The following is a 12,724-nucleotide window of genomic DNA, read 5'->3' as shown; positions in this document are numbered from 1 at the left end:
AACTTGGGGCAAGGAATTGATCCTCACAATTATATCCTCATTCTCACTCCAGCAACACGGGAGGAAGGTGTTAGTATTAGCATGTTTACTTTAAGGAAGTCTATGGTTACTCACTTTCAAAATCTCCAGGGCAAAGTAATGGAAGGAGGGACCACAATTGTCTTTGTAAAGTTTGTCTACTCTCATATTTCCTATAAAAAAGACCTTATCTTTTTATACAATTATTAAAGCCTTAAAAGGATATATATCTTGAACTATGACATTTCGGATAAATGAAGGCAATTCCATCTAAGTAAGTTCATGATCTTTTCTGCAACCTAATGATAACCTGATATTTTATCATATCATATCATCAATTTAGTGGAATGAACTCATCCTTGTTTTATACATGCACGCATACATACATGTATGTACATATGTAAATATATGTACATGTATATTGAATATGTGACAGAGTCAATCTGAGATTTTCATGCATGTTACTCATTTTAATAATTATTGGAAAAGATTATTTGACAAGACTTATTTATGTATTATAATTAACTATTTAACATGTATTACAGCTGTCAGATCCATCAGCAAAGGAAGAAATAATATTTTCTGGGGCTCTATATATTTTGGCAGGACCATCTCCCCAGTACGCAGAGTTATACATTCATCACAATGCTGAAAATTATAGGACTGTCTGGACACACTTAGAGAATAATGGATGTGTATAGAATTTCAAGAATGGAAAGAAAAGGTGTTAGATTTTGTACTAGTAGTTAACTCTTTTTAATGCTATGGGAAACTGATGTTCTTGGTTTACTGCTACAGATATTGCTGGAAATTTCATTTATTCGTGCCTTTAGATTATAAAGCAATTCCAGCAGAGATGTATCAATACAATTTTTTAATGTTGCTAGTAAAACTAAGGTAAATACTGTCATGTACCCAGAACAACGACTTGTGCTGAGATTATTGTAATAAAAGATAAGAAACATAAATATAGCCAAACTTTATAGGACACAAATGAACATTACTGTCTATCTACATGATAAGCCATAATTTAGGGAAGTTATCATATATACACTCATGTAAATCTATGCACATAAATACTTTGTGTGAGATTATATAAACCCTTGTCAAGGACTAATTGCTGATAGACTAAAGTAGTTCAGCAGACTTCAGGCCTCTACCTCCCTGTTTTCCACGGGGGAATGGATTTTACGGCATATGGAGGCTTTGTTCTTTGCTCTATTAGGCACCAGTGGATAAGAAGACGGGAATCATAATGTTAAAGCTAAATGCTGAATACAAGACATAAAGCAAAATAAAAAAATATTTGCCATTATTAGGCAAGGGAAAAGAGGGGAAAAAAACAGGGCTCTTGATAAAATATTATCATTCTATGTAGTGTAGATGAGATTCTTTAAAACATTTTTTAATGAATAAGACATGTTGAAGTCAGGGATCTTATCTGCTTACAAACACTTTGGCTACTTAGGTGCTCTAGCTTGTCAAAGGCTTCACTAAGGTCACAAGTTGGGAGCATATTCTGCGCTAGAACAGGCCATTTACCATACTGTTGTTACAGATTAATTCTGCTTTGTTTTTTCCCTGTGATTTGAGGTTAAGTTAGTGTATAAATGTTAAACATGGCTACAGGATGACTGGCCCTGCACTTCAACTGGTTTTGGCAAAGCTCTACTGTGGTTCACGCCTTACCATGTGCCTGTTAAATATCATAGACATCACAGGTGGGAAGTACATAATAAGATTTACATTTCTGGTAACACTAAAACTTTAGGAAGTGTACATTATTCCCTGTCATCTAGCAAAAGTTATGACATCACTTTCAGTTTCACTCTCCACTAGGTGATTAATGATAGAAGCACACACATGGAGGACGTGAATACACAGTGCTTAGGTCATGAGATCTGCTGAGTGTTTTAAGACTGGTGGGATGCAGGGAGTGGATATTTTGGTATCTCTCGGCTGAAGTTAAAAATAAGTAAATGTCTGGAACAGTGGGGAAGTTATTTGATGGCCCACGGGTTGCCTTTGCATTCCTGGAGCCCCATGTATACTTGAAATTGCAGAACTTTCAGTGGTTTCAGTGTATCTAAACTTCCCATTTATGCTTTCAAAAAACATCATAAATTAAGACTGTAGATTATTGGCAGTCACCATCATACAGTGTCTTGGGTCTCCAGCTGACTTTGAGACATTTTATCACATGCTGATGAAGGGCAGAAAGGTAGTCTCTAAGGAAGTTGCATTTTACACGGGAAAGACAGCCAAATGCTCATGAAAAGGATTTGATTTCTTCGTTAATGAGGACCTAAGACAGAACTTAAGCACTAAAGCAGAGCTCATGGTAATGAATGAAGAGATTCCTGTTCTGAGGTATTTATATAAGGCACTATAGAAAGAATCTTGTGCAAAGACTAGAATGTAAAGTAGCTGAGTCTCAATTTCACATTTCTTGGAAAAGTGTTTTCATACACAGAGTACCAACAATACACTCATATGCCATAGTGATGAGTGTAAGAAATCAAGTAGAATAAAAATAGATTAAATAACACAATTTAGAAACATTATACTCCCTCCTATAACACAAATTTAAAGTTATGTATAGATTCCAAACTATACTACAGCTTCCCAGGTTCACTGAAAGTTTAGGTATAAGCTGGCAGTGAAACACAGCAACCAGAGCTGTTTATGCAGTTTAAGATTATATTTTTTCAAGAACCATGTGTAATGTAATGAGGAGATGTTTCAGTGAAATTCATTTTAAGTCATATGTCCATCCTCTAGGAATGAACATGTCGAAATATCCTTCTTCACAGAAGTTATTTCAATATTAGTCATTCTGAAAAGTACCCGTCATCAAAAGTATCTTTGCCAAAGAAAACTGATTAATTCCACACTTTAACAGCAAAATATTTTTTTTGAAAAACCCCTGCAGATGTTAATTTGTTTAGGGTAAGATTGCCTTTTTTACAATTATGCCTTCTCCTTCAGTGTGTATTGTGGATGGTCCATGTTTGCAGTCAACTGTATAATCAAATGAATTTAGTTTATAGAATTAAGTGGTTTGGAAAGTTAGATCAAGAAAGAAAAATGTGGTTGACACTGTAATAAAATTTGTAAAGGTTGACATTGAACTAGATAATTCTTTGAACCAGAAATATTACTAATAGGTAGAAAATGAGAACATATTGTTATGATTTACTTGTTATTAGTAGCTTCCTTATGGGATCATTAAATAACATTTGATATGATTCTCAGTTATGCTACTTATTGACTTTTTTAAGACTTAAGGTTAAAAAATTGAGAGGTCTAACAGTCATAAAAAAGTAATTGAAATTGACTCAGAGTCGTATGTATGCTTTTGTAATAATTGTAGTTAGTTACATTTGAAATGACAAATTTATACAGACTTTTGAGGTTTAGTCTACAAGTAAGCTTTTAGAGTAATATAAACCTTTGAAAACAAATTGGAAATGTTTCTTGAAGATACCTTAGTAGAAAGATCAGACTGAATTATCATAGGCCAGTACAATCAATACTTGTCCTAAGTCAATACATTGTCTTTGATATGCCAGATACTTTGTGAGAAAGAAACTTAACCTTCTTGTTTCCACATAGTACCCATATACTGAGTATTACGCTTTTGGGTAAAACTAACTGGAGAAGTCTTGATATCTTGAAACAAAGAACATTGTGTTCTTCAAATCTTGTCTTGACTGATGTAGTAAGGACTATTTCTTTTCATATTAAAGCACGGTGCTTAATAAAATTATTTTTGCTTTCAATTTCAAAAAATTCCAGTGGGATGCAACACAGTATATTCTTCCATGATTATTGTCTATTATGGCCTATTACTTTTTATGTACTTTACTGAATAACAGATATGCCAAGCCACCACTGACCCAAGCTCAATTATCCACAAATTGGTTGATTTTCAGAGACTGTAGTTTCTAAAGCAGCGTACTAGAAGTAAATTGAGTACAATAATTTGCTGTTATTTTACAATTGTAGAGCTGGTTCATTCAATAGTTTCTGAAATGGTTCTGCTGACTTTATCCCTACTGTGGGTTGGATTCATACATTCAGAAACATTCTCAGCAGCTTTCCTCATTTTGATGATTTGGTTTCTACAGAACTGCTTCTCTTATGTATATCAGTATATGTGGGTTTGGTTTTCTTTGACTGTGTTTTTGATTCATGAGACTTCTCTTTTTCATTCTAGAAGTTTCAATAGGAGAAGAGTTTCAAACCTCTCTCAGTCCAATGTTGCTTTTATTATTTTATTCCAGATACTGAGTATGTGAGCTCAGGTCTGAAGTAAAGTAGAGAGAAACGATAGAACTAGAAAGAACTATAAAATGCTACATAATCTGCTCGATCTTTACCTAAACTATTCTTTAAAGAAATCCAGTGACGGAGTTTTCACAGTTTTCCCACAAGTTCCCTATCATTATTTTATTACCTGTATTGTTACAAAACGTTTCTTATAATATATAAGGATTCCATTTCATTCACTGCAGCTTCATGGATGTGGAAAACTCTTTGCCATTTTCTGTCCTTCTAGACAGTTATTTTCTTGTTATTTTTATTTTATTAAGATTAAATTTATTAAGATAAACTTTCCTTTCAGTTTTCCAGAACTATGACCACTCTGTCTTCTTCACATGCTCTGAAAATAATGTGTATGTTTCTTGATTTGGAACAATCAGACATAGAAACAAACTTCCTGCAGACACTATAGTGATGTTGAATCCAGCAGAAAGATTACTTCACATGTTTTGGAACATGTTACATCTGTTATCCCTAATATCTTCTGACAACAAGATGTCTTGTCATCTTTTTGTCTATCTGAAGAGGAAAATCTGGGGATGGTGGGGTGTGGGAGGTGTGTTATTTATTTTTTAACTATATAAAATATTCTTCTACATTCATAGACAACTTCTATTGAACTGAAAGTTGCTATAAACCCAAGCTCGAGCACCATAAGGCAAGTGTCATTCATATATTGGAAGTCACCTGGATTAGAAATTTCAATATTGGTCAGCTGGAGTTGAACTGAACTTTGTTTGGTCTCTGTGCTGAGAAAGCAGCTACTGTTTAACTGGTCACATGCTAAAAAAATGAGAAGTGGTTATTTATATCTGTGAGCATATCCATACATATCAGGATATGTTAACAGTTTATATATATATATATATATATACACACATCTTACACAGGCTATAAAACAAACATGCATAGTCAACCACCCATTTTTCATGAGAGCAATTGAATTGTGTCTATTAATTATAGACAAAAATGTTGAGTTCCACTTCCAGAAATAGTGGAAGGATATATTCTGGTTGGTGTCTACTTTTTGGATCTATAAGACAAGGCTGCATCATTGTAAATTTGTCATTTTATCAGTCTTTTCTCATTGACAAATGCCTTGTAGAAGATATTACATCTTTTTAAAAATAAACGCAATGTTGGCCTTTTCAATACATAAATACAATCACTTTTCTCAGTGCTCCTTCCTAACTCCCTCTTCTGCAAAAGTCAAAGAAATTCAAAATTTCAACTTCTTTTAGCTTACTCCCGCTAAAACTGTTTGCGTGTTTATAAAATACGTATTATATCAAATGTCACTTTTATATTTCATTCCCCAAGGCAGTTTGTCTGTGTGGAGAGGTATGATTCAACCTCAAACAGAAGAACAAATAAAGAAATGAACTTTCATTGGTTCCAGGGGTATAGTATTACTAGTACCTCTTCAGGTACACAGACTTTCCATTATGCAAAATGATGTACATTATATGGCAGGAAAGGGATAGAAGTCTACTATTACTTCAAATTGCACCGCTGTTCTAAGGCACTGTGTGAAAACCTGATGTCAGCTGGATGCCACAGCAGTCCTTAACATATAACTACATGGGTTCAAAGTTACTTGATCAAAGTAAAAGCAAAAGCTTTTATTTTATTTATAAGCCATCTGCCACAAACCATTGTAATTTACTTAGACCTTAAGTTACAGCTTTCATTTAAACAGTTCTATTAGAGTTTGTGTGATTACTATGAAGATTATTCTATAGACATTGTCCAGAAAAAGCTAAATATTTTAAAGCATAATCCTCTGGAATGTTTATTAAACAATAACACTGAATCTTCTGACATTTAACTTAATTATAGGATGAAGAGGTTCTAAAAATTACTTAAACCCCTAAATATTCTTGAATTTACTTCTGTGACTAGGTGCCACATTTTCTACGAGGCCACCCTGTAAGGATCCCTTTTTCACTTGTTAAATAGATACTATTCTTCTTAACTAACCACAAAGAAAGCTCAGTCTAAGATTCAGTAAATTCAACACAATGTCTCCAAAGGCTTCAGATAAAACTCAGTGCTTGGCAATAATGAACTTGGTAAATGTTGGTTTCCTGTAATAAAAATAATAACTGAAATCTTGGCTTATTGAAATCAGTGGGAATGTTGCCATTGATTTTAGCAGGGCCAGGATTGCAACCAATAAATCTACTGAGCAAACTGAAAGAAGTGGGTAAAGAAGAAAGGGAAATTAATATAACAGAACTTCTACATTATTTCAGTCCTTCTTCTACCTTCCTCTGCCTGAGTGAATAGCTCATGATACTCCTGAGGTGTGCTCACAGAAATTGTTATGGCCTGTACTGAATACAAAATATTTACAAAAGCTTTCAATGAGCAATTGTGAAACAGAAAAATCAGCTTTGCCATTATAATGAGATTCAGAATCTCAGTCTGAGATTCAAATAGAGGCTGTTTTAGGGGTGAGTAACCAAGGGCAATTGCTCAAGACTAGATACCATAGGGAATGTGTTAGACTACAATAAAGTACAAGTTATCCAATATGCCTCAATCAATGCCTGTGTTCTTAGTAAAAACGTGCTGTGGCTCCACACAGATGCAGTTAGATCTTTCAAATGCAATCCCTTCTCTAATGTGAGAAAAATAATAGGAAAAAATTAGTAAATTAAAACACATATTTTTATCTTTTTATATTTACATTCCATCTGTGTTTCTTTTAACTGATATGTGAAAATATTAATTACTGATGTGTAACAAGTGTGGCTACCATATTTTTGCATGGGTTTTCAAAGATACGTACAGAAAGACAGTTTCAGAAAGCTGCATATCAGCAAATCAAGCATTGCACAGTCATACTATAGACTTTCAATGTTCTTATCTGGAAAGAAAGGACATGTGAGGATAACGTATATGCTGGTACCTCATCAAGGACGGTACCATGACTTGAGAGCCCTGTGTTTCATTAGGAGGTAAAAGGTCTCGGAATTTGACCTTTTAATTTCTTGTTCGGGTGGTCTAGTACCTGGATCTGAATATGGAGAAGGACAACTATCAGTCTGTGGGACATTTTCATAGGGATTATTTATAACTAAGGGATAGTATGAAAAATAAAAAATTACTGATTAGAAAATAAGAAGCAATCGGTGCCTAAAAATACGTTATCTCCTATGAAAGATGAATAGAGGCAAAGCAATTCTGAACATAAAGGCATGGTGTCGAAATGTGACGGATCTGCAAAATCTCCCTTGAACTAGTTTACTATTTGTAACATTTATCTTACAGTAGTAAACTAAAACAAAGTAGCAAACTAACACTGGGAGTAGAAAATGGTGTCACCCATTGAGACATTGTTTTGCAATAAACAGGTTTCTTTCTCTGATAAATCTCATTTTAATATTTATTCAAAAATAAATGTTCCCCACCACCTAGAACAGTCTGCAGATTTCCAGACCAGGTTGGTTACCTGACAATTCAAGAAAATATTTTTCTTGTCTTAAATTTTAGGCCATTCTCTTTGGTTTTGACCATCATGGTTATCAAGTGCTCCTCCAAATGGGGTTAAACAAGCCACCACCAACTGTCTTATCCAGAAAGTATTTTACATTGCGGCAGTGTTCCCTCTCTGTAAAAATGTTTATAAACTAGTAGGAGATGCACATAAATGATAAAATTGGTAATAAACCTTTTGTGAGCTCAACTGATGTGGCTCATTTGAACACTGAACAGTAGTTACCCCTAAGCAACGGTATGCTATTGGCAAGATGAAAGCAGCCCTTCTTATTAATCACATTGTATATCATTTCACTCCTGCTCCTTTCTTCAGTCTTTAAATCAACTCCATCTGGTTCTTAGTTGTTCAGATGTGCAGCTTATTTTTTCACAGTGAAGCATACTTATTGCTGCAGAAACAGGTCCAATGTGATTAAAGTTATTAAACATGATAAAAAATATTGAATGTAATTAAAATGGTGGTTACCTAAGTCTGGAATCAGCTAACCATAAAAACTACGATGATCCCAAATGAAACTGAGGATCGAATCTTCACTCACTGTATATTGTCTGGACTCCAGCTGATTTCAGTGGAAGGTATTGAAAGTATGTTAACATTTTATGGAGCACATCAAGAAAAATGCCAGACTAATGCTTGTACAAGTAAGACACAATCTCATCCTATTGTAAACCGGTCCTGGGTTTCTGGTCTGCTGTGGCAGATAGAATGTAATGACTTGTTAACTACAACAACCCGAAACAAAAAATACTCCCCTTTCTGAGGTACTCAGTTTATTTATGGGATCTTAATTCAGATTCTGTTAAAACAGGGTGCAAATGTAAGCCAAACAATATGAAGATAACAAAAGTAACAGAGCAAAACAACTTTTTTATTCTTTTTTTCTTTAACAAGAGCTTCTGTCTTTTATTGGCATGACTGTGTCCATTACTTTAGGATTTTTGAGGGCACCTGAACTAAGCTGCATTCATTGTTGAGTTTATGAAACTATTTCTGGGGCTCTAACCCAGTAAAAATTTGTATTGCTGAATTAGTGTGATAGCAACAATCCCATGAAGGTAGTGTATCTTCTAGGAAGTACTCACATGTAAGTTGTAATGTTTAAGTGAGACGTGGTGTTTCCCTGTGGTGTGATTTGTTCATTTAGAGGTTCATTTTGGAGCTTTCATGATATTTCTACCACAAATACTCACTGCAACCTCAACACAGATGGAGGCAGGCAGGGCTGTGATACTTGGAAAAAACATTGGGAGTCGGTGACTGGAAAGGCCTACCCAGATAGTTAGGTTCCTACTCCAACAATCACACAGTCAACTGAGACTTGGTCTCCTCCTGAAAATGTTGAATTTTCTCCTTTTTGTCAAGAATGCCAGCTATGCACCTTGATTGTCACCAGAATGCCTACACAGGTAAAAATATCTCATCTACAACCTTTTCTCTTTTACAGCTTGAGAACTACATTGTGGAAAACATGAAATCGGAGATGGTGCAGCTGCAGCAGAATGCTGTGCAGAACCACACTGCCACCATGCTTGAGATAGGGACCAGCCTCCTCAGCCAGACTGCAGAGCAGACAAGAAAACTCACGGATGTTGAAACTCAGGTATGTTCCCAGAGTGGTTTTTAAAAGCTTTTAATTGCAGAGAACTTTTCCCATCGTCTTTCCTTTCTAATACACCACCATGCAAAACATTTCAACACAGGGCTCCAAGAAACATACACACCTTTTCTTGGTGCTAACAGTTGTGATGACTGACCCTTGTTATGTGTCTCTTTTGAGTTCATTTAGCTCATGTATTTAGCTCTGTGTGTGTAAGGCAGGCAGGACTGTCCAGGAAACAAACTCAGTGCTTGACTTCAAATAAACAGCCCAGTGACCAACTTTGAATGATACAAATGTCAAGCTAAATAACAAGTTTCAGTCTAAAACAGAGCCTTTGATTTCCATTGTTATTTGCCTCTTTACAATTACAAGAAAGTTTGTTTATTCTCTGCAAGATATTTCCAGCTGTTTGAAGATTGGTGTATGTCTGCAGCTTTTAAATAGAGAGGGACAAGCATTAGCTTCTTTTTACAAAACACTATGTCTTTGTTATTACTGTGAAATTGTATAACCTCACATGAATTTAAGAGCCATTTACATATGATTCCTAAATCATGGTTGTGATTGAAGTGACAAGAACTTATTATTGTCGTAACACAGAGTATAATTTAATACTGGGCTTGTTGCAAAGAAATGAACTACTTTTCCCATTTGAATTCTTTTATCAGTTTAAGATTTTGTTCCTCATTTTTGCTGACTTCTTGATCTTTGTAGCATGTCGTATATTCCTAGCTGCATGGCATTTGTTATTTAAAACAGAGAAATTAAAGTACTATATTTATCTGGTTTGTTTTAGTAGCATATACACTTCTTGAAGGATCATATTTTCTGTTCAAACATCCTTACTGATGTTTACAATATCATTACCAAGTTTTTACATAATTACATTACAGTACACAGAGAAGTAACAGTAGTTATGAAAGACAGATACAGTCTTATATAGGTTCCCTGCATTCTTTTTCATACATGTTAACTATTATTCACTAATAATAACAAATAATCATTATTCACTTATAAATGTTGCCATCTCAAATGACCCAAAATGTTGGAGAAAATGTTTAATTCAGTAACAACAGAATATATAAATGGAGATATAAGAGACAAAGACCTATGTACTGTAGTTTCATATGTTCAGTAAAGAAAAAAAAAAAAGGTGTAGAAATTATTTTCATAGTCCAGAAGACCTACCTAGGGGTAAGTGCTGAGTACTCATTTGCAGTTTCCTCCTTTAAGCAGGTAAAGGACAAACATGCAATGCCTTACTTTTCCTTTGTGGCACCACTTCAAGGTGAAGGCATCACTGACAATTGCATGGAGGAGCAGATGACTTCCTCTCTCCACAGATATTGATGAAGAACGTAAGGGGTGTTCAAGATATCACTGGGGTTGGCTCTTCCTTGTTGCAGTACTAGCTTTGACTTTTAGCTCAGTGATGGTATTTCCCATATCCTATCTTTGAGCAATATTAGAAAGTCCCAGTAGTCTCTGGCATTACCATCAATCAGGAAAAAAGTAGTGCAGGTGGCTCAAGAAATTGAAAAGAAATTGCTCTTGGCAGTGATAGAGGTAGCCAGTTGCATAGCAGAGGTGAAGCTCTGTAGGATAAAAGTTGGAGAAAGGTAGATCAGGATCTCATTCTTGTAAAAAGAAGTACTCTTATCAGTCTAAGGAGGCATCTGAAGGACCGAAGATAAAGCCTTCAATTCCTGAAAATCTCACCGCTTGATCCATCCAAAATCCCATTGATTCCCTTTAGGCTTTCTTCTCTACCTGAAGCCCTACTGATATTTTGTAGACTATTCAACAGATTTATGTTCTTTGGAAATCTGTTGATGTCTCTTGTCTTCTTACCCCCTGCCAACCTCCATAATACATCTTCAATTTCTGTAGGTTCTTCTGAAACTGTGGTGGTGCGTCCTGGCACTTCCAAATGTATCCATCTGGAACAACCTTAACAACTGCATATTGATAATTTCCCACTTTTTCAACCTCTGTACCCTTAAAAAAGAACAACTCAAGTTGCTGTCTGAATGTTGGCAATTTTAAACAAAAATAAGACACTGAATTGACTTTAAAAGGCATCCTTTTGCCTTTATGTTCTATAACAAATTCCTATCAGGAATGCATGAGAGATATGTTACCATATAATCCTATGATGATGCTTATAAACGTGCTTCCAAGAAAGGACTGATTGGTTCCATTAAAGAGGCATCATTTTCAGTTCCAGAAGTGATTGTGTCTCATTGTTGTATGCGCAAACATCCACAAAAATTATTTACACACACTCCTTCAGCTGTATGGCATAAACAACAATAGCTCAACATAACCAATTTAATTAATATTATTGCTTTAATTTATGAAAGCATTCTGTTATTTCTACCTTTGAACTGGTTTTTTTTGTTTGAAAGGATCTATTCTCTTTCATCTAGTTGAAAGGCTTCTTTCAGTCTGATGTACTTAGTAACACTTGTGTTACTGATACAAACCACCACCAAAGTGAAAAGCAATTGTATTAAGCAATGCTTAGGATCACAGTCTTCATCTTAAAAATCTATGTAAGAGTGCAAATAGTGAAAACACAAGCAGACACCAGACTTTTGCCAACGCTGCAAAAGAAAGAACTCGGGAAAGTTAAAGTAGGAGTTCTATTTACAAAACAGCCCATGTAACACTTTGGCTTCAGTCCAAATACTCTTGCACTCTTCTGGTTTAAGCATGCTTTGTAGGAATGCACGTCTGACTCATGCCTCTTGTTCTTTCCATTGAAATGAAGCTTATTTGGCAGTCACTTTTCATTTTTCTGCTGGCCTAGTATTATTCTACAATAAATAGGGTGCCAGAATATCAGCTGGTACATATCAGTGTAGCTTGATTGAGTTCATTTGCACCAGATGAGCAGCTGAGCTTAAAAAAGGATTTAGAAACAATTTTTGATGAAACACCAAATCAGAATGAAATGATTGCATTGTGTTACTATTATGATATAACCATGACAATATAAACATGATGTTTTTAATTTATCCTTAAGGTGCTAAATCAAACATCTAGACTTGAAATTCAACTACTGGAAAATTCACTGTCCACGTACAAGCTAGAAAAACAGCTGCTACAACAGACACATGAAATCCTGAAAATTCATGAGAAAAATAGGTAAGAATGAGCAGCTGGTTGCTTACACTCTTTCTCTGTTCATCACAAAGTGGTCTATGCATACTTTGTTCTAAGCAACTGATGAAAGGAAAGAAGCAAATATGGGAAGTGTAAAATACAGCTAA

At 35.0% G+C, this 12,724-nt stretch overlaps 1 protein-coding gene across 1 annotated transcript in view; it reads left to right on the top strand.

The window, feature by feature from the left end:
* Positions 1 to 12,724, top strand: part of ANGPT1 (angiopoietin 1) — a 161,300-nt gene that overhangs the window by 64,567 nt on the left and 84,009 nt on the right. The window contains exons 2-3 of the mRNA XM_061994978.1: positions 9,294 to 9,449; positions 12,478 to 12,599. Coding sequence (XP_061850962.1) covers positions 9,294 to 9,449; positions 12,478 to 12,599 — 278 coding nt within the window. The remainder of the gene's footprint in view (positions 1 to 9,293; positions 9,450 to 12,477; positions 12,600 to 12,724) is intronic.

The sequence above is a fragment of the Colius striatus genome, chromosome 4 (assembly GCF_028858725.1).
Source record: "Colius striatus isolate bColStr4 chromosome 4, bColStr4.1.hap1, whole genome shotgun sequence".
Classification (NCBI taxonomy): Eukaryota; Metazoa; Chordata; class Aves; order Coliiformes; family Coliidae; genus Colius; species Colius striatus.
The sequence above is the reverse complement of the archived record's forward strand: the minus strand, read 5'-3'. Positions and strand labels throughout refer to the sequence as shown.